Below are 22,802 nucleotides of genomic sequence, written 5' to 3'. Positions count from 1 at the left end.
TTTTTGACTTTGCCTTGGCTGCTGTAGTGGACTTAATAGTAAGCTGTGAAGGTCTGAAAACACCCTCAGAAGCCGATGCCTGCTCAGCGGCTCTGGACCCATCTGAGGGAATACTTTCCGCAGGCCCAATACCTTGAGTTTCCAGAGGCCTAGGTGTCTCCACGTGGGAGTCGGATGCGGCCTGTGGCTCTGAGGTAGCGGGTGTCAGGGGCTGCGAAAGCGCCTCACTGAGAACCGCCGACTGGCCCAGAAGAGGCTTCGTCGTCAGTTTTGAACCTCGGATGCCTTTCCTTTTCTTTGTCGTTGCATTTTTTATGAATTCCAGTCATCGGTTGTTCCGATGGCATTATGTAGTTAAATCTTCGGCCAAAGTAATGTAAAGCAAAATAAAACAGGCGCTTAATAGTGCGTTGGTTGAATCTAGCACAAAACTGACAACTAGCAATGTCGTGGTCAGGGCCTAGGCAAGGAATACAGTAAGAGTGAAAATCCTTATGAGGTATTTGCTTCCCACAAGAAATACAATTGTTAACTTTTACTGACATCGGTCTGCAGCAAGAAAAAGTTTCCCCAATGGGGTACTTAGCTTTATTGAAGACTTGGGTTCTGAAATTCAATTTCGAAAATCTCAGGAGTCGGCCGACCAGCACTTGCTTCAGGCACCGCGCGGCAAGAAAGACTGAAGAAAATGGCGTCGGCTGCATCTTTTATACCCCTGGCGCACTGACGTCAGGCAAGAGGCGACAGCAACAGTCACCGGACCTAGACTTTGGAATTCAGGCCGATTGCGGGTTGCCTGCCAGCAGGATAAACCAAGTGTAATGACTGCAACAGTGAAACACGATGAACATCTACACAGATTCCTGTGCTTGTTAATTTTTTTCTTTTTTGATGCATTAAACACCCCTGTTCTTGTGTGAGAAGATCCATTCTGTCAGGAAGCTTGTGGTAATTGCCCCTGGCCATTTCCAAAAGAAGAGAGAACTGTGGTTGCCTGGGCCAGAAGGGAGTCAGGACAATGATCTTGGGGGGTTCCTTCTGAATCTTCATTAGTACCCTGGATATTACTGGAATGGGTGGAAATGCATACAGGAATATTCCTGCCCAAAGAAAAGAAAAGGCATCAGTCTTCCAAGCCTTCTTACATGAAGTGCTGGAAAAAAAAATCCCAGCTGATTGCTCAGAGAGAGAAGGCAAAGAGGACTAACTTGAGGAACCCCCCACAGATGTATCAAATGTTGGAGACCCCCCCAATCTAGTTCCATTTGTGAGGATCTACCCTGGTCGTCCTCAGTTTTTCTGCTGCACAATTTTACTCCGGTGGAAGTAGTATGCTTTTAGATTGGGACTGCGCTGTGAAGCTATATCCCAAGCTAACATGGCTAGTCTGCAAAGGGGGGGGGGGCATGACCTGGTTCCCTCTTGCTTGTTGATGTAGCATACCATTGTGGCACTGCTTGTAACCACCTGAAGAGGTCGCAGGGACCAAAAGATGGTTCATAAACTTGAATGCCTTCATCAAGGCAAGCATTTCATTTATATTTATATGCTTGCATCTATTCTTGGTGTCCCGCACCCCCTGCACTTTTCTCTCTCCTGAAACTGCACCCAAAGCATATGTGGTGACTGAGCTTTGGAGCAGGAAGGAAGAATGGGAGATCTTGATTTACAGGTATCTGTTGTCTCCACCAAGTGATTTCTCTTAGACAAAGGGTGTTGATGCTGGGACCAGAGAGATTTCAGACACCACTGTATCTTTCGCATGTGGAGTCTTGCCAGGAGTATCACGAGAATCATGGCTGCCATGAGACCAAAATCTGGAGGTATTCCCTCACAGTGACTGAAGTCTGAGTGGAAAAACTTAGAACTAGATCTAAAGGTCCATTTGTTTCCTGTGGAAGAAAAGCTCTTTGAACTGATGTGTCTAGTTCACATCCAAGAAACACAATCCCGAGGGTGTCAAGAATGTCTTTAGAATGTTCTCTTGGAATCCCAGCTTGTGCAAGTGATCTCTCACCCAGGACAGAGACTCCTGATATTTTGAGAAAGACTCTGAGAAGATACGCAAGTTGTCTAAATACAGAAAAATGTGGCTACCCTGTAGTCTGCAATGAGCTATAACTGGAGCTAGACACTTTGTGAACACTTTTGGAGCAACACAGTCCAAAGGGAAAGGCAGAGAACTTGTGATCCATATACACAAAACCTTAACAAATGCCTGAAGTCTGGATGAAAAGGGGTCTGATAAGCATCTTTTAAGTCTAGTGTTACCAGGAAACTTAAGAGGAAGAAGAGGCAACAGGTTGTGAATTGACATCATTGTGAATATGAGCACTATCACAAACAGGTTTAGGAAAGAAAGGTCCAGAAAGTACAGTTTTGTACCTACCATAAATGTAGATGTTCGAGTGCTAATACAGCTGCAGTCATAACAGATGGGTTTTCCTGCCGTCAGGCGGGTCCTCGGTCGGCCGAATTCCAAAGTCTAGGTCCGGCGTCGGTTGTCGTCGCTTCTTCCCTGACGGTGCGACAGGGGTATAAAAGAACCAGCCAACGCCATTTTCTTCAGTTTTTCTTGCCCCAGATGTCAGGTGCCCCCAGAAGGAAGGCAATACATAAATTTATGTAATAATGCAATGCAGTATAATCAAAAAACAGTAGTTGCAAGCAAATACACCATAAAAGAATACCCCAATCAGGTTGTATGAGGAGGTGTTAGCCATAAGGCCTGTTCCAGTGGGGAAGGAGGGAGGGAAACCTGGACTGCAGCTGTATTAGCACTCTAACATCTACATTTATGGTAGGTACAAAACTGTACTATGTTCATCGTGCATACAGCTGCAGTCATAACAGATGGGTAGAATACCAAAGTTAAAAAAGGGATGGTAGGCACTAGGTGGAACTAGGAGGAGCCAGGATGCCCTGCAAAACTGCAGTGGCAAAACCTGCTCTAGATTTGGAGTATAAAGGCAGGTGATAGTGCTTGGAGAAAGTATGCACAGAACTCCAAGTGGCAGCTTCCAAAATATCTTTGGTAGGAACCCCCCTGAGGAAAGCTGCAGAGGTAGCTGTGGCCCTTGTAGAGTGAGACCTGATGCCTGCAGGTACAGTTTTACCATGAAGAGAGTAACAAAAGCGTATGCAGTGGGCTATCCATTTTGAGATTGTCTGTTTGGAAATAGGCTTCCCTTGAGCCCCTGTAGCATAGGACACAAAGAGTTGCTCTGATTTTCTGAAAGGCTTTGTTCTGTCCAAATAATAACGTAGTTGTCTGTGAATGTCCAAGGAATGTAGTAGTCTCTCCCCTTTGTTTTGAGGATTGGGGTAAAAGGTAGGCAAGTGGATAGCTTGATTCAAGGCTACCCTGGATACTACCTTTGGCATAAAGGAAGGATTGGTTCGTAAGGAAACTCTGTCCTGATGGAAAATGATGAAAGGCTGCACAGCCATGAGGGCTTGTAGTTCCGAAACCCTGCGAGCTGAGGTGATAGCCAGCAGGAAGGCTGTTTTCCAGGACAAATATTGCAGTTCTGTTGAGGTAGCTGGCTCAAAAGGAGGCAAAGTCAGTTTCTCTAGAATGAAATTGAGATCCCAAGCAGGTACTGGTTGTTTCCTTGGGGGTTTTATATTCTTAGCCCCTCTGAGGAACTGCCTTAAGAGGGGGTGAGAGAATAAAGGAGGTTCAGTGTTGTATTCTGCAGAAATGGCTGAGGCATGGATTTTGATGGAGGAGAATGAAAGTCCACTGCTTAGCATCTCAGCTAGGTACTGTAATCTTCTTCTTCTTTCGGCTTTTTCCCGGTCAGGGGTCGCCACAGCGGATCACCTTGTCCGCACATTGAATGGCAGTGGAGGTTTTGCCAGCCGGCCCAACCTTCCACAGAAGGCACACTCGCACACCTAGGGCCAATTTAGAGTGTCCAATCCACCTGCAGCATGTCTTTGGGATGTGGGAGGAAGGAGCACCCCGGGAAAAACCCACGCGACCACAGGGAGGACATGCAGACTCCGCACAGAAGGCACCCCAGCCGAGGATCGAACTGGAGAACCTCTTGCTGTGAGGCGGCAATGCTAACCACTGTCAGCTAGGTACTGTAATATTTGAGGTAAATTCAGTATTCCAGGGTTCTGTCCCTTTTTCTCATTCCAAGCACAAAACCGTTTCCATTTGGCGGAGTAGGCTTTTCTAGTAGAAGGTCTTCTGGCCTCCAAAATGACATCCTGTACCTCCTTGGAGAGTAGGGTCTGCTGTGATTTTAAGGAATCTTCCATGCAGCTAGATTGAGTGTTTTCAGCTGACTGTGAAGAGTTTTGAAGTTGTGCTGAGTCAGTAGAAGAGGCATTAGAGGTAGGATCCATGGTGGGGAATGCGTTAGGCTCCTCAGGAGTGGGTACCAGTGTTGTCTTGGCCAGTCTGGAGCGATGAGAATCATCTTTGGTCTGTCTGCCCTGGTTTTTAATAGAACTTTGGGCAGCAGAGGAAGCGGTGGAAAGGCATAAACTGTCATTGTTGTCCAACTGAAAGAGAGTGCGTCCACTTTCCAGGCCTGTGGATGAAAGGTCCTTGAGCAGAATTTTGCCAATTGGTGATTTCTGTGGGAGGCAAAGAGATCTATGTCTGGCCTTCCCCAGGCTTGAATTATCTTTGAAAAAACTTGAGGATGCAACTTCCATTCATGTGGATCTATCATATTTCTGCTTAGGTTGTCTGCCAGTGTGTTTTCCTTGCCTGGCAGGAACTGTGCTTGAAGCTCGATTTGCAATTCTAGAGCCATGTTCCAAAGAGACATGGCTAGCCTGCATAGGGGGTATGAGTGGGTTCCTCCCTGTTTGTTTATGTACCACATTACTGTGGTGTTGTCTGTCCTTATCAATAGCTGGCCTGGATGCAGCAGGTCTTTGAAAGCTATAATAGCATTTATTACTGCTAGCATTTCCTTTTGATTGATGTGTAGGTGCTTTTCCTTTTGGGACCATCTGCCCTGAATGCACCGATCTGTCATGTGCGCCCCCCAGGTGTAATCCGAGGCATCTGTTGTGATGGTTTGACATCCTTGAGGCTTGCAGAATGGGAGACCTGTGTTTGTTTGGCATGCTTGAGCCCACCACTTCAAATTCCTTTTGAAGACATGGAATGAGTGGTATTATTGTTTCCAACCTGTGGCTGTGCTGAGACCATAGGTTTTTCAGGTACCATTGAAGTTTCCTCATATGCAGCTTTGCACATGGGATTAGTAGGATGCAAGATGCCATGAATCCCAGAGCCTGCAGGATTTTCCTTGCAGTCAGCCTGGTGAAAGTTGCCAGTTTTCTGAAGTATTGAGTTAGTTGCCCTTGTTTCTCTGGCGCGAGGTAGGCCATCTGGGTGTTATGTATCCAAGTTGGCACCCAGGAAAATTATTGTTTGAGAGGGTATTAGCCTTGATTTCTTTTTGTTGACTGTGTATCCCAGGGAATTCAACAACCTTATTACAAAAGCCAGATGTTTCAGAAGTATGCGCTTGCTGTCCACTTGGATCAGGCAGTCGTCCAAATATGGGTATATTTGTATCCCTTGCAGTCTGCAGTAGGCAATTACTGATGCCAGGCATTTAGTGAACACTCTGGGCGCAGTAGATAAGCCAAAGGGCAATGCAGAGAATTGATAATGTGTTGAACCTGCAAGAAATCTGAGGTATCTTCTGCAATCTTGTCTGATTGGGACATGCAGGTATGCCTCCTTGAGGTCCAATGTTACCAACCAAGACTCCTTGCCCAGCATGGGAAGAAGCTGCTGTAATGTGAGCATCTTGAATTTTGGCACGAGTAAAAATGTGTTTAGGATGGATAGGTCCAAAATAGGTCTCCAATCTTTGCCCTTCCTTGGTACAAGGAATAGTCTGGAATAAAAACCTTGACCCTGTTCTTGTGCAGGTTCCTCTTGAATAGCTTTCATGTCCATGAGATCTGAAATTTGTTTTTGTGCCTCTGCCCTTTGATTGTGTGGCAGGTTTGGCATGCCTCTCATTTTTGGAAGGGTGTGAAAGTGGAATTTGTAGCCTCTGTATATAATGTCCAGAATCCATTTGTCTTTTGTGATAATATGCCAATTTTTTGAAAATAATGCCAGTTTTCCGCCTAAAGGTGCTGCCATTTGAGCCTTGCTTGGCATGCAAAGGGGAAAGTCATTGGTTCTGCTTTCTGAATGGCTGTGAACTATCCTCACTACCTCTTTGGGTAGGTGCTTGCCATTGTCTGCCTCTAAACGATCCTTGAGATTGCCCTATACCCCTCGGGCGCCTGTATCTACCTCTTTGGGGTCTGTCCGTGGCTGGAAAGGACCAATTTTTTGAAGGCCAATTTCTACTGAAACGTGGAGGTTGTACCTGTAGGAAATCTTTCACTGTTTGCATTGATTTTGCCTTTTCCTCAATTTTCTTTAATACCTCCTCAGCTTTAACACCAAACAATACATCTTTTTGCAGAGGTGCATCCAATAATTTAGCTTTGACATGATCTGGTAAGGTTTGCTCTTTGAGCCAAGCATGTCTACGTATAACTGATCCTGTAACAGCAGCTCTACATGAGGCCTCTAACGCATCAAAACCACATTGCAAGGTATGTTTACCTACTTGTTCTGCACTATGTATCAAATTCTGCAACTCCTTCAAATCTGGTTGTTCAGGTTGTGACATTTTGCTTCTTAACTGTGATAACAGAAACTGTTGGTACTTTAACATATGGAACTGGCAAGTTTAACACCCTCATGGATAAGGTGGCCGAGGTGTATACCTTTTTCCCCCACCTTTCTAAAGCTCTGGAATCCCTCTCTGAAGGTAAGGGATTTTTAGCAGTGGAGGCCTTAATTCCCTTGGGGCCCTGTGATATAGTTTCTGGGTCAGCCGCATGGCTTTTGTATAGGAATTGGTGTGCGTCAGGAACCTGGTAATACCTGTCAGGCTTGACTGGGGTTGGAGGTAAAGAGTCTGGGTTAAGGCAGGACTCCGAATACACATCATCAAGGATATCTAAGACAGGGGGTATAGCCAGAGGCCTATGCTGAGGGAGCAAGAGAAAATCCCTAAGCCTTTTCTTGGAATCTGAGTACTCTTGACCTTCCCAGTGGAAGTGTTCCCTCAAGGTATGCAAGGTCTCCCCAAAAGAGTAATCCTCAGGGGGGGGAGACAGAGGGAATGGACTCCTCTGCATCAGAATCTTCAAAAGGGAAGTATGAATGTTCCTGGTCATCAGAATGTTCTGAAATAATGGAAGCCTGGTCCGAGGAGGGGGATTCTTCCTCCACTCTGGTCCTTTTTTCCGGGGGGGGGGGTTGAGAACCCCTGATTAGAGAAATTAAGTCCTCAGCGATTTTGAGCATCTGCTTTTTAGGCATGGGGCCTTGAGAAGGGCCCTGTGGGGTTTGTTTTTTAGAATGCATGGCTGTCTTAGACTTAGTGAAAGCCTTGATGGAAAAAGAAGAGGAAGGCCTGAAGACATCTTGTGAGGAGGCAGACCTGTCTAAACTGAGTTTCACCGCCTAGAGTGGCTTCGGTATCTGTAGTCGGGGTGTGGGCCGAAGAGCCTGCGACCTCGGGTACAGAAGACACCGCCAATGAAGTGTCGTCAGTAGTCAGGGGCTGTGTAGGCACCTTGCTGAGAACCAGACCACCTGTAGTCAGCTTTGGTGTGGTGTCGGTAGAGGCCGCGGACCTTGTGTGTCGGTCCTTATCTTTGCGTCTTTTAGTCAAAACTGGAGTTGGAGTATCCGACGACATTATGTAGTTACATTTTTTGCCAAAAAAGTGCTGGGCGAACTCCACCCGACGCTTAATGCTGCGTTTGTTGAATGTAGCACAAAAACGACAGGCCGAGACGTCGTGGTCTGGGCCTAAGCAAGGAATGCAGAGGGAATGAAAATCCTTATGCGGTATTTGCTTCCCACATGAAATACAATTATTAACTTTGTCTGACATCGGTCTGAGGCAAGAAAAGTTTCCCCAACGGGGTACTTGGCTTTCAAGAAGACTTCGGTTGCAGATATTCGTAATCTCAGGAGCTGGCCGACCGGCACTTGCGAACTGCTTCTGCTTCGGGCACCGCGCGGCACAAAAGACTGAAGAAAATGGCGTTGGCTGGTTCTTTTATACCCCTGTCGCACTGACATCAGGGAAGAAGCGACGACAACCGACGCTGGACCTAGACTTTGGAATTCGGCCGACCGAGGACCCGCCTGACGGCAGGAAAACCCATCTGTTATGACTGCAGCTGTATGCACGATGAACATCTGGTCTCCTAGCATTTTATTTCTTAGCAACTAGGAACATCCTTGAATAAAACCCCCTTCCCCATCTAGGAATGAGGAACTGGTTCTATTAGTACTTGGGACAGCATGTGATGAAGAATAGAAACAAAACAGTCTGATTTGCAGGATGACCCCTGGAAAGGAGGAATTTCCTCCTACTGCTATCTGTAATACTGATAAATGTTTTTCAGAACCCATTTTGTCTGAAACAATCTGTTGCCAAAGAAAAAATGGAGATTCAGACTTTCTGGAAGAGAAAGAGGGCCAGGGTTGGGGGGGGGGGGGGTCACAAGGTCTTGAACAGTCATTCAGACTTACTGGAGTGTCCTTGGTTTTGGGAGGTTTGAGACTTAATTTGGAACTTTCTTGCCACTTCTTAATCATCTGTTTACCTAAATTCTGTTGAAACAGTTTGTTCTGTTTTTTTTTTTTTTTGTTGCCAAATCGGATGAGGAGAAAGAAAATCCCTGGGGCAATTTGGAAAAGGAGGACTGAAAAAGTTTAGAGACTCCCTGGATCAGCTTACCCCTTTTATCACACTTTTTCATCACCTCTGCAACAGAGGGGCCTAACACTAAATTTCTATCCATGGGAGAATTTAAAAATCTCATTTTTATCATCATCTGGAAGGTAATGAGAAAGCAGCCAATCCCTGGAAGATGTAACAACAGTCACACACACAGTGTAAACAGTAAGTAGTGACCTGTGCAATAGAAGAAAAGTACAGTTTTGTACCTACCATAAATGTAGATGTTCGAAGATCCACATTGCTGCAGTCCTAACACTTGGGTAGTCCGCTGTCCCTCGGTCGGCCCGAATATCAGAGTATAAGGCTGGCGTCGGTCAAAGCATTTGACTGACATCAGAGCGTCAGGGTACAAATCGCATGTCCGGCGTCATATCCTCAGTCTTTTCTTGCCCCAGATGTCAGAAGACCCTAAAAGAAAGGTCAAAACCATAGACAACAACTAAACAACCAACCAGCCTAACACCAAAAATATGTACAATATATACAATATATACACTATACCTCAGAGGGATAACCCAGCCCACACAACCACCTCAAACTACAGAGGGAAGGAGGGAGGTAAATTGGACTGCAGCAATGTGGATCTTGAACATCTACATTTATGGTAGGTACAAAACTGTACTATGTTCTTCATCTCACATTGCTGCAGTCCTAACACTTGGGTAGAATCCCAAAGCAGAGGTAAGGGAGGATGGCAAAACTATAACGAAGCAGGGGCTGCCAAAATGCCCTGCAACACAGCAGTGGCAAAACCAGCCCTGGATTTAGAGTACAGAGGAAGGTGGTAATGCCTAGAGAAGGTATGCACTGAACTCCAAGTGGCTGCCTCCAAAATATCCTTAGTAGCCACCCCCCTCAAAAAAGCTGTTGAAGTGGCAGCAGCCCTAGTGGAATGAGGCCTAATCCCAGCTGGAATCTCTTTGCCATGATGGGAATAACAGAAAGCAATGCAAAATCCAATCCACTTAGAAATAGTTTGTTTTGACACGGGCTTGCCCTGAGAGCACAAAGCAAAAGAAACTAATAACTGCTGAGATTGTCTGAACCCTTTAGTTCTGTCCAAATAATATCGCAACTGCCTGTGTACATCTAAAGTGTGCAAAATCCTTTCCCCTTTAGTTTGGGGATTTGCATAAAAAGTAGGCAAATGAATAGTTTGGTTTAAAGCCACACTAGAAACCACTTTAGGCATAAAGGAAGGATTAGTGCGTAAAGATACCCTATCCTTATGGAAAATTAAGAAGGCTCAACTGCCATAAGGGCCTGCAATTCAGAAACCCTTCTTGCAGAGGTAATGGCCAACAAAAAGCAGTCTTCCATGACAAATATTTCAACTCAGCAGTAGCTGCAGGCTCAAAAGGTTGTAGAGTGAGTTTCTCCAACACAAAATTGAGATCCCAAGCAGGAGTAGGAGCTCTTGGGGGTCTTATATTCTTTGCCCCTCTAAGAAATTGCTTGAACAAAGGATGAGAAAACAATGGTGGGTCACAGTCATAGTGAGCTGAAATTGCTGCAGCATGAATCTTAATAGAAGAGAAGGACAAACCTTTGTCCAATAACTCAGTAAGATATTGAAGAGCCACACTTAAATCAGGCTCAGAAACATCAAATCCTTAGCTGCACTCCAAAATAAAAATCTCTTCCATTTATCTCGTACACTTTCCTTGTACTAGGCCTTCTAGCTTCCAAAATCACATTCAAAACTTGTTGTGGAAGTTGAGACCCTTTATGGTTTAAAACAGAATATGCCATGCTGTTAGGTGAAGAGAGTGAAGCTTGACATTGAGCAAATGACTGTCCTCCTGGGACAACAGATGAGGAATCAAAGGCAAAGGCCATGGAGGCTTCCAGACTTCTCAGTAATGGGTACCAGTGCTGTCGAGGCCAATCTGGAGCTATCAAAATCATCCTTGGCTTGTCCTGTCTGACCTTCAGAAGTACCTTTGGAAGGAGAGGCAGAGGTGGAAAGGCATACACATGAAGATTTTTCCAACTGAAAGAAAGAGCATCCACTTACCAAGCTGTGGGATGAAACCTTTGTGCAAAACTTTGGCAGCTGGTGGTTTAGTGGAGAAGCGAACAGATCTATGTCTGGAGTTCCCCAGGACACTGTCAATTTCTGAAATACATGAAGATCCAGTTTCCACTCGTGGGGATCCATGATTTGTCTGCTTAACACATCTGCTAAGGAGTTCTGTGCTCTCGGCAGAAACCTTGCCTGAAGACTTAGTTGTAAACTGAGAGCAGTCTCCCACAAAATCATCGCTTGCCTGCATAGAGGATAAGAATGTGTTCCCCTTGCTTGCTGATGTACCACATGACAGTTGTGTTGTCTGTTAGAATCAACACCTGCCCTGGAAGAAGTAAATCCTTGAAAGCTATTAATGCAAACTGGACTGCTAACATCTCCTTCAAGTTGATATGTAGATGCTGTAGTCTGACAGGCCACTTGTCTTGTATCCACTTTCCATTTAGATGAGCTCCCCAAGCTTTGTCTGAGGCATCTGTCGTTAAAATTTGACTCTGGCGGGTCACAGAGAGTCCCTTGTTTAGGTGACATTCCTGAGCCCACCACAAAAATTCCTTTTGAATGCAAGGTATTATTTGAATGACAGTGTCCAGATGCTGGCAGTGCTGTGTCCATACATTTTGAGATACCATTGCAACTTCCTCATATGCAGTTTGGCATTGGGAAGCACCAGAATACAAGATGCCATGAACCCTAAGGCTTGAAGGACTGTCCTTGCAGTCAGCCGGACTGAAGAGATAGATGATGGAAGTAAAGGGAAAGATTCTTTTGTTTGTCCGGGGTTAGAAAGGCCATCTGGGATGCTGTATTCAGTCTTACTCCCAGAAAGCACATGTCTTGAGAGGGTACTAGACTGGACTTTATTTCGTTCACAGAATACCCCAGGCATCTTAGCACTGCTATCACATATTCCAAATGACGAAGAAGCTCGTCCCTTCCTTGAGCCAGTATCAGGCAATCATCCAAATAAGGATAGATTTGTATTCCTTTTAGCCTGAAGAAAGCTATCACTGGAGCCAGAACTTTGTAAATACTCTGGGCAGTAGATAAGCCAAAGGGCAATGCAGAGAACTGATAGTGAGAAGTCCCAGTCAGCAGATACTTCCTGCAACTTAGCCTGATAGGAACATGAAGGTAAGCCTCCTTGAGATCCAAAGTTACCATCCAGTGATCCTTGCCCAGTAGAGGTAAAAGCTGTTGTAGCGTCAACATTTTGAACTTGGGAATGTCCAGATAAGTGTTGAGGATAGATAAATCCAAATTGGTCTCCACGTGTTCCCCTTTTTGGCACCAGGAATAGAATAAAATCCTAGGCCCCTTTCTGGCATAGGAACCGGCTGTATGGCCCCTATTTGGAGTAACAGAGAAATTTGCTTGTGAGCCTCTATTCTTTGTTGAGGAGGAATGTCTGGCATGCCTTTGAAAGGAGGCAAGGTATGGAAATAAAACCTGTAACCGTGATGTATGATATCCAGTACCCATCTGTCTTGGGTAATCAAACTCCAATTTTCTTTGAAAAGTGCCAACCTTCCTCCCAAAGGTGCTGCCAGTCGAGAAGGTTCTGGCAGCTGAAAAGGTAGGTCATTGGGTCTGTTTACGAAAGGACTGACCCCTGCCTTCACCCGAAGACTGTGCAGGAGAACTCCCTGTCCTAGGCCTGAAAGAGCCCTGACCTCTGCCCCTGCCACGTCTAGATCTACCCCTAGACTGGGAATCATAAGAAGGATACGTCCACCCTTTAGTAGGCCAATTTCTACTAAACTTTGGAGGCTGAACCTGCAAAAAATCTTTAACAGTCTGCATAGACTTAGCCTTGTCCTCCATCTTCTTTAAAACTGCCTCAACAGGAGAACCAAACAAGACATCAGATTGCAAAGGGGCATCCAAAATCCTAGTTTTAACATGGTCAGATAAATTTTGATCCCTCAGCCAGGCATGCCTGCGAAGAACTGACCCAGTGGCAGCCACCCTAGGCGGGGCCTGTACAGCATCAAAACCACATTGCAAAGAATGCTTACCCACCTGTTCAGAAACATGCACTAAATCTTGTAACTCTTTACAATCAATACCTTCCGCCAGAGCATCAACCTTAGATTTCAACTGTGAAAGGAGATAATTTTGATATTTCAACATGTGAAACTGGCAATTCAAAGCTCTCATGGCTAGAGTGGAAGAAGTATAAACTTTCTTACCCCATCTATCCAAGGCCCTGGCCTCTTTATCTGCAGGAACCGGATTCTTGACAACAGAAGCCTTTACACCCTTAGGCCCCTGGCTAACAGTTTCTGGGTCTGCCCTAGGACTCTTAAAAGATACTTATGAGCTTCAGGCACCCTGTAATACCTGTCTGGTTTAACAGGAGCAGGAGGCAAAGAATCAGGATTAAGCCTCTGCAAACACATCTTCCACTACATTCAGAACAGGAGGTATAGCTAAAGGCCTATGCTGGGGTAAAAACAAAAATTCCCTAAGCCTTTTCCTGGAATCAGAGAAATCCTGACCTTCCCATTTAAAATGCTCTCTCATGGAGTGAAGGGTCTCTGAAAAGAAAAATCCTCAGGAGGAGAAGCAGAAGGAGTAGAATCATCAACATCAGAATCAGAATAATGAGAATACTCCTGCAAGTCTTCAGCCGAAGACTCAGACACATCGAAGCCTGCTCATAATCCCCAACACAGGTTCCATCCTAGGCCTCTTATCAGGAGGGGCATAGAGCCTCTAATTAAAGTAATTAAATCTTCTGCCATTTTAAGCATGTGCTTTTGGGCACAGAACCTGAAGAACTAGGAGTGACACCCACAGAAGCAAAGCTAGACCTGCCTCTAGGAGAAGCCTTGGAAGCCGAAGAGGGCCTAGACACCTTAGGAAGGGAGGGAGTACAGTTACCTGAGAAGCCCCTACAGCCTGACCTACCTCCTGGGAGGCCACATCCTGTAAAACACAGTTTCTCCCTGGGACTCCATAGAGGCCTCCGTGGAACCACCGGTTCCACTGGCCTCTAAAGAACCGTCCGTTGGACGACTCCTCTAACCTAGGTTTAACTGCCTTGTCCTTGCGCTTCTTTGAGGAAGGCGGAGCATCCGGCGGCATATTGTAATTGCACCGCTTCCCAAAGACCAACCTGGCACAATCCAACCTACGCTTTATAGTGCGTTTATTGAACCTAGCACAAAGCGACACCCAACAACGTCGTGCTCAGGTCCCAAACAAGGTATACACAAATTATGGTAATCCCTATGCGGTATCTGTTTCCCACAAGAAATACAGTTATTCACTTTTTCTGACATCCGGTAAACCACTGAGGCAAGAAAAACCAAAATATTCCCCAACCAACTCTGACTTCGGTCTGAAACTCAATTCGAAAATTTCAGAGCGGCACTTGCAATACTGCTTCTGCATCGGACCATGCGGCAAAAAAGACTGAGGATATGACGTTGGTCATGCGCATTTGTTCCCTGTCGTTCTGATGTCAGTCAAATTTGACCGACGTCAGCCTTATACTCTGATATTCGGGCCGACCGAGGGACAGCGGACTACCCAAGTGTTAGGACTGCAGCAATGTGAGATGAAGAACATCTATGTTATTTAAAGCTGATAAGCTGATTTTTCTTCACAAGAAGAAACTGTAGATAAAATGTTCCCCATACTTTCACAATACGTCAGAATAAACTTTTTAACATATGAGCCTGACAATTAGTTGCAGAAGTGTTTACTTTTTCCCTATACCTCTCAATAATTTTCCCATCCTTATTAAAAAGAGTAGGATTTCAATTAGCAGCAGAGGAGTCAAATAAGGCTATAGTTGCTTGGTCAGGTTTGGGAACAGTGTATAAAATGTAAAAGACTGAGGAACTTTATACATCCTGCATCTTCCTGTTCAAATTTGGAATCCTGAATCTATACAGGAAAGGAGGCATCCCTCTTTCTTTTACCGAAAACTACTCTACAAGGATTAACAGCCTGAATCAAACCCTGAGCCAGTCCCAGTAAACTAGTCCTATCCAAAGAAATTTGAGTAGACACATGCTTGGTTTTCTGATTCTGTTTGACAGAAAAAAAAAGGGGCCAACCATGTTATTAACGGCAGCCACTGCTTTCCCTGGGATGGACAAAGCATTTTGGCACAACAGGGACATCTTTCCTATTCCCTCCCCCAGAATGACAAGAGTGGTTCTCCCTTAGACACTGAGGGGACCAAAAAAGACACACAGGATGTGGCTAATCCCTGGCCCACAGTGACTGTGGGTGCTACAACAGAGGGATCGGGGTAAAATATGAGTGGTCTAATGCTAAGGCAACTTGCTAGCCTGCTGTGGCGGTAAAGCCTGTTTGCTGAACTTTTTCTTTTTGTGGCTGGAAAGAATGATCACAGGAGTGAATCTGTTCCACAGTCAAGCCAAAAATGGCACATCTATCCTGGGGAAAACAAGCTACAATGCCAGTAAAACTAACAAGTCACACAAATTATTTTTTTTTAACAGAAAAAAACAGTCAAAAGTACTTTCAAACATATGGCAGCCCTACGGCCTTGAAATAAACAAGTTCTCCACAGAAATTAGTTTTTCAGTTAGATTACTCATTTCTGTCAGTTTAATAGTGTTATCTGTTTCAAACTATGCTACAGTCTCAAGACAATCTGTTAAAAGACAGCACTCTTAGCTTTAAAATAACTTTCCTGAAGAGGAAAGTAATAAAACATCAGTAAAAAAAATAAGAAAATGGAACATTTTCCCCCCAAAGGGTTTTACCTGCCCAGCTAAGGAAAGTACAATCAGACTTGAAGGGCTTCATGCCCAAACTTGTCTTTTAGTTAAGCTCAGTTCAAGCTGCTTAACAGTTCGGGTGTGCGGCAGGTGCCCCGAAGCTTTGGAAGCTGGCTGGCTATTAAACCTTTGGCAGGATATAACCCATACAGCTAAGGCTACTGCAACAGTGGTCAATATGAAGAGCATCCAAAGTTACTGATGCCACCACCATGGCACATACTAAACAAATGATCAGAGATGCTGATGGGGTGAGAACTGAGGACATCCTGTGTTTGCAAGTGAAGAGAAGTCTGCCTTGACTGCAACAACCTTGCAATTTGAGACAGTATATATAGAAGGCAATCTATGAATTCCAGGAGTTAAGTGGGTTGGGCAAGCTTGACTTTTCATAGTTTGGATGGCCAAGAACTGATACAAGTGGAGCAAATAGTTTCTTGCTAGGATTAAGGATCCTTTTGTGCTTGCAGTGTGCAGAGCAAGTCATCTAGGTACAGGAACCCTCCCATCTCCTTGCATTCTGAAATGTGTTGCCACTACCACCATGCATTTGGTGGATGCCACTGGGGCTGTGGTGAGACCAAACGGCAGAGCCTGGAACTAATAATTACTGGCTCCCAGCTGAAAGCAGAGACACTTTCTGGACTGTCATGCAATCTTCACAAGGTAGTACGCACCATGAAGTTCAAATCCCCCTTAATAAGGGCAGAAGACTGGACTGCACCATAACCATCTGGAATTTGGTCTTCTTTACAAACATGTTCAATCTGATGAGGTGCAAAATGGGCCTTATCTCCTTGTTCTTTTTTTCAGGACTAAAAAAATAACATACGAACCTTGGGTAGACACCAGATTCTGTGTTCTAATGGGACCTCCTGAATGACTCCTATTTTTAGCAGCATAGAAATGTCTTGGGCTTCAACACTTCTTTGACAAGGTGGAATATCTGAAGAGTTTTACAAGATGGGGTTGCGTCTATATTACCTGATCAAACATTTAGGTTAGCAAATACCTAAACGTCGCTCTGGTAATATCAAAAAATTAAAACAGGGAACAGCCGATTTAACGTAGGGAATGAATTCCCTTGGCCGCAAAAAAAAAAAAATTAAACCAAAATGAGGTGGGGGGCTGCACCCCCCCACATCCCCAAACTAAATATACTAACTCCGAAATCGCTCTACAGTGGGGAAAGGGGCAAAATCCACATAACGGCCATGGGAATTCTTTCCCTGCATTAAATCGTCCATTTGCGTTTTTTTGCTTTTGCTATTACCAGATCAACGTTTAAGTATTCGCTAACCTAAATGTTCGATCAGGTAATAGGAACCCGATGGAGATGGTTTGGAGAGCAGTGGAATTATGTAGCTCCTGGATATGACTCTATTCACTCAAGAATCCTGTGTGATGGCCATCCAATTGTGCAGGGAAAGTGACAAGTGTCCCACAACTGCCTACAGGGGAGCAGTCAGGTAAATTTTCAGGAGCACTGAAACATTTGTCAGAAAAGGAAATCTAAACTCTATTTTGTTAATAATCTCTGGTGCTCCCTCTCTGCCACAGAGGGGCTCTTTTGGAAGAGTTGTAAAAGGCAAAATGTTGAGATTTTTTAAACCAGGGTCTCTTTCCACCCCTTTGATTCCTGGAGTAGGGTTCTTGTGGGTTAGAAAGTGAACTTCAGTGGCTGAAAGTTTTTTGCCCTCTTGCTCTCTCTTTGACAAGGTGCCTTTAACCTCTGGGCTAAAGAGAGATGACCTATCATAGTGGGCATTCAGGAAGGACGATTTAAAGTTGTCCACAAATCAAACTGCCACAGTCAAGCATGGTGATGTACAGCAATACTAGTACCTGCTACTCTTGATACACCATCAGATAAGCCTCATGGCAATACTCGTGGTGGACAACAAAGTAGCCAATTAAGATTCTACGGTCTTCCAAGTGTCAGCAGTTGGAGGTCTCCTGAGGGAGTTTAGTATCCTACTAGTTCCCTCTGGAACTAGCAATGTTTATGAAATGCGGTCCCATGTCCTGAAGCATTAACACACTTCCCAAAATGACCCGCCACTCTCAATTCTCTAGTAGGTGGGTGGACTATGGAACTTGTCTCTGATAGCTCCCCTCTTAGTGGCTACTACTACAATCACAACAGAATCAGTAAGAGGTCCTTTACTCCAATGTGGGTGATGTTCAGGTGAGACAAGCACAGATGATCAGTTCCACCACAACTGAATCCTGTCAAGCCCTACACAACAAAGAAGCAATCAATAGAAAGCCTCAAAAAACATACTCACCTGGGAAGTGATGTCTGTGGGCCAGTTCCCCCTTTGTCTCAAAAATGTCATTAGCTCACCAAAATTGGTGTTCTCAGGCGGAGATCATGGGGGATCTTTTTCCTTCAAGAAGATCAGTGTCCGCAGTGAAGGACTCCCAAGGTTAGGAGAGAGATGGGCTGGCTCGCTTCTTTTTTTTTTACTTCTGTCTGTCATTATCCTGGGCTTTTCCTTACTTGTAGCTTTATCTTTGTCTTTTTCATTGTCTTCTTCAGTTGGCTTTACAACTTGCTTCTCAGCATCTTTGGGGTGCTGAGTGGTCAAAGCTTCAACAGAAGCTCCAGCTACATCTCCCCCTGAACTGGAGAGATGGTCTCTAAAACGTTTTATTTTACACTCAGAAGGACCCAGTAGCATAAGGAAGCACAAATACCACAAAAAACATTCAGGTGCTCAGAGCCAAGACAAATAACATATTGTGAGTGCAGGTCCAGAGAAGAGATTGCGTGCCAACACTTGAATCCGGAAGCCTTACCCATATAAATAAATTTGAAAGATGACATCTGTACACAAATGAAAAAAATTCAGGCCTGGGAGATCTCTGAAGGGAGAGACAGAGACTTAAGTAATTCTATGGTAAATGTCTTGAAAGAAAATTTGAAAAACACAGTAAAACCAAAAATAAGAAATCTAAGGAGGAAAAAAAATAAAATTTTGTACAATAACAATTCTTTCCTTATCTGAAAAATATTGCTTGAGTGGAGCTCTAGAGAATCTCATCTATCTAGTAACAGCAGCAAAAGAGATCAGGCGAGTTATCTTAGCACACAGCATCATGCGAGAGGGACAGCTCAAGAGCTGGAGAAGCTCTGAATATGTTGCCAGCTTGGATCTGCCTTGAGGTGGATAACCCAACACTTCAAATGAATGGTGAGGACCACATAGGTGCAAAATTGTGTTAGTTTTGCCTGGTCTCTTGGAATGAGAGTAATCCCTCTGAAATGTGGTAAGTTCCCAAAATTTGGTGGTGTTTCGCAGGCTTAGGATGTCTAATGCCCACTTACTTGGAATCAGAATAGCCCAATTCCTTCCAAAAGGACGCCCATCTACCTAGTTTTATGAAAAGGAAGAACAAAACAGCACATGGAAAAAGGAAAGGTAAATTACAAGGTGCTTTTAGTTCTGAATGAACTCAGTTTAAAACTGACCATTAAACTAATCAGAGGCTTTTACTGGTCCAGGGCAGGTCTTGGCTTTAAGTCCTAAAAGAAAGCTAATATTGTCCTTTCACTTCTGTAATCCAAACAGTGCATAAGCAGGGGTGTGTGTGTGTGTGTGTGTGTGTGTGTGTGTGTGTGTGTGTGTGTGTGGACTTTGATCACCATGCTGCAGGGTGGGGTTGTGTGGTCCTAGCTAAAATCAAAGGGCTGTAAGAGAAAAACTCAACTCCTATCTGTCCACAGGGTCTTGTTGGTACAGAGGCAGTGACACCACCATGACATACAGCAGGTCTTAAATTCGAGTCACAAATGAATTATCATCCTTTCATTTCAGTAACTCAGTATGAAGCACATTAATTCAGTGGCCACATACTTCAGAAGCCAAAAAGGAACTGAAGATGGTTTGAGCTGCACTCCCCTTTAATGATGGCATTCAGCTTATGTCTTGGAGGAAGTAGGTAAAGCAGGTGCCAGGGATGTCATGTCAACACTGTTTTGGAATTCAGGTCAAGACGAGTGTCCACATGTGGCAGAAATGCCAACATATGGATCAGGACTGCAGTACTCATCCCTCCAATGAATATCACTGCCTTACAGTCGTTTGTAAGATGACGGCATGCAAACATTACTCAACATAATCAGGATGATTTCTTTTCTTACTCATATACATAATTTTCACAGACTAATTTACTTATTTTAAGGGGTAAGTGAAAATGCTAAAGTTACATTAAAAAAAATCAATACTGCTCTCAACAGCGTATAGAAAAGAAGCATTATTGCATCTTCTCACCAAATACATTTGATGATTGAAGTGTTACATTGCATAAGTAGTACATTTCATAGTAAGATAAATATACTTACCACTCAAGTTTCTACTATTTATTCTGAAATTTAAAGGTGCAAAAGGCTTGGAGGATACAATTCTACCACCTGGAAAAAAAAACAGTTTAAGAACTGAAAAGTTAATTTTTTTTATTTTATCTGCATCTTTTCCAAGATTCCTAATCCCACATAACATTATTGTTAAGCAGTTTTTAGCTACCATACCTATAAATAACCTCAAGGGTGGAAAACATCAGAAAGGTAAGAACATGCTAGGAAATGTAAAAATGCTTGAGGACATTACTCCAATCTCACTCTTAAGGGCAAAGTACAGATGCACATGCAAAAATGTCAAAGCAGGGCAACATAGTCTATCATGCCTTACTTGCATAAGCAGCATCACATTATCATTATTAAACTAATCTAAACCCCTGTATTACAAGCTTCTTTAAAAATGTAATCAGACCAGCACAATAACACTGCTGCAGCTGAAACTCATTAACTCAATTCTCCCATTACACACTATCTAATTCATGGGAGCGCTGTAGCCTATCTCAGTGCCTACCTATTAAAGGAGATCCACACATTTCACTTGCACAGAAAATTCATGTCCACAACAATCTGGAGAATCATCGATTCACCTATCAGTGACTCTGATGTGGGAAAAGGAGTAATACCTAATAAAAGCCCACATGGGCACAAGAAAATCAGGAAGGACATGCGATGGAAAAATGACTAAAAGACAAGACATTTTAACAAACAATATTAGAAATATGAAAACAAGCATGAGGCATGACTAAAAAAGCTGGAAATAAATCATATGTTACAAAGCTCTCATTGTGTCTACCACTAGATTCACGGGCAAGAATGCTACAAAATGCCTTCTGCCACAGACCTTTCCGTTTATTACCTGTCAACATGCAACTTGGTAATATTAGAGCACAGGGACAACATTCATATCAAGTAGCAAAAAACCTTCCTATAGCCGTCCAGCCTGTAACTTGATCCTCAGACCCAAAAAGGTTAAACGTTTTTATATATATATATATATATATATATATATATATATATATATATATATATATATATATATATCTCCCCCCAAGTTTATGCCCATAGTGGAGATGAAGTTAGTCAAACAGGTTCAGAAACACTGAACAATCCAACAATAACGTGATGAAACTGAAGCTCATTATACCTAGACTGGGACATATCAGGCGCAGAGACTAAAGTTTAATGATAAATATGCATGGAAATGGATGAGTTTATGGTTGCTAATGTGGAATGTGAATGGCCTTACGGATCCACAGAAAACTACCAAAGTAATAACATGCATCAAATAGCTAAATCCACAAATTACTATGCTTCAAGAGTTCCATTTACAAAAGGATGAGCATGTGGCTCTTATAAAAAAGTGGTTTATAGAAAAACTATGCAGATAATATGGGGAACAGATGTAGGGGGGTGATAACACTGGTTGCAAGAGGGTCTCCTATAGCAACAGAGGAGTAACTAAATGATGATAATGGGATATGTGTCATGCTGACAGTTCATTACCTATGGTAAACGTTAACATCCCTACCAAGATAAACCAGAATGAGCCCAAAAATCTTTTAAATGATATCAGAGATTATCATGAGGGTAATCTAGTGATGATAGGATACTGGAATCTATTAATGAGCAAAACAAATGCAGGATCGGCTCCAAGGAAAAATATAATTCAACAAGAAGGAACATTACTGGGGAACTGTATAAAAATATATGGTCTAGCAGATGTAGCTGAGGAAATACGACTACACAGCTGATTATTTACATCACTCGAGATAATATGGCATGTAGTCCAGATATGACAGGATTTATATAAACAAAAACATGAGTATCTTGTTAAATCAGTTCAAACTTATTCTAGAACATTCTCAGATCATTTACTGGTTTACCTAGATGCAAAACTTCTACAGCAAAGTGAGAAAACAAGACATTGGTCAGTTTTTACATGCTAGTTAAAACATAAAAAGGAGGGGTGAAATTCTCCAAGTGAACACTATTAGGTAGGTTAGTGAATCAAAATGACAGACTAGAGGTAGCTTACGATTATTTTAAACTGAACGTAAAAATGGGATAGTCTACAGAAAAGAGCTGATGTAGGTATAGAGAAAACAAGCAGACAATAATGATAAGAATAAAGGAACTACAAGTGAAGGGGAAATATTTAGAAAAAAGATCACCAAGAATTAAAAGAACTAGAGGGAAATTAGAAGAATGGGTACTTGTGTATTATCGCAACCAGATTTTTGCAGTCGCAAAATTCACATACTTCAAATAAAACGAATGCATGTACGACTCAGAATTGATCTTCCAAGTTTTTTCTACTGTCACATTACAGTAGGTAAGTATCAGGACCACACTAAGCTGTATACATATACAGCTAGTTTCTATCAGCAATTACACACTGCAATCCTATACGATGTAGCACTGATGCGATTACCTGTTCTCACAAGCAGCTTCCAAAGCTGCCATCAATGTTCCCGTTTGAAAAGAAACGAATGCCATTATTTACTGACATTAAAATTCAATGAGTCGGAAACCACACAACTACAACTTGCATAGAATAATTTAAAAATATGAGGCAGAAATCTGGACACTGGAGAGGTATCAGTGTGCCCAAGTGCATTCAATGTAATGCAAACACAGACATGTTTTAAAAAAATATATATATAAAAGGCCTGTTCATAGGTTCATAGATTAGTACTAGGCTAATTGCCCTTGTGGGCCATTTTAAGCCTAGCCAGTTACCCCATATGAGAATCAAACCCTGCACCTTGTATCGGCAAGGTAAGTACCTTAACCATTATGCCATCCTCCCACCTTTCCTGTACATCCTTCCTGTAAAC

General features: G+C 43.4%; 1 protein-coding gene across 1 annotated transcript in view; it reads right to left on the bottom strand.

The window, feature by feature from the left end:
- Positions 1-22,802, bottom strand: part of LOC122787868 (histone-lysine N-methyltransferase, H3 lysine-79 specific-like) — a 2,114,473-nt gene that overhangs the window by 1,325,937 nt on the left and 765,734 nt on the right. Inside the window, exon 10 of the mRNA XM_044054784.1 lies at positions 19,951-20,019. Within this exon, the coding sequence (XP_043910719.1) occupies positions 19,951-20,019 (69 nt within the window). The remainder of the gene's footprint in view (positions 1-19,950; positions 20,020-22,802) is intronic.

Source organism: Protopterus annectens, chromosome 13.part0, assembly GCF_019279795.1.
Source record: "Protopterus annectens isolate FY-2018-M chromosome 13.part0, PAN1.0, whole genome shotgun sequence".
Classification (NCBI taxonomy): Eukaryota; Metazoa; Chordata; order Ceratodontiformes; family Protopteridae; genus Protopterus; species Protopterus annectens.
This window is presented reverse-complemented; position numbering and strand designations above follow the sequence as displayed.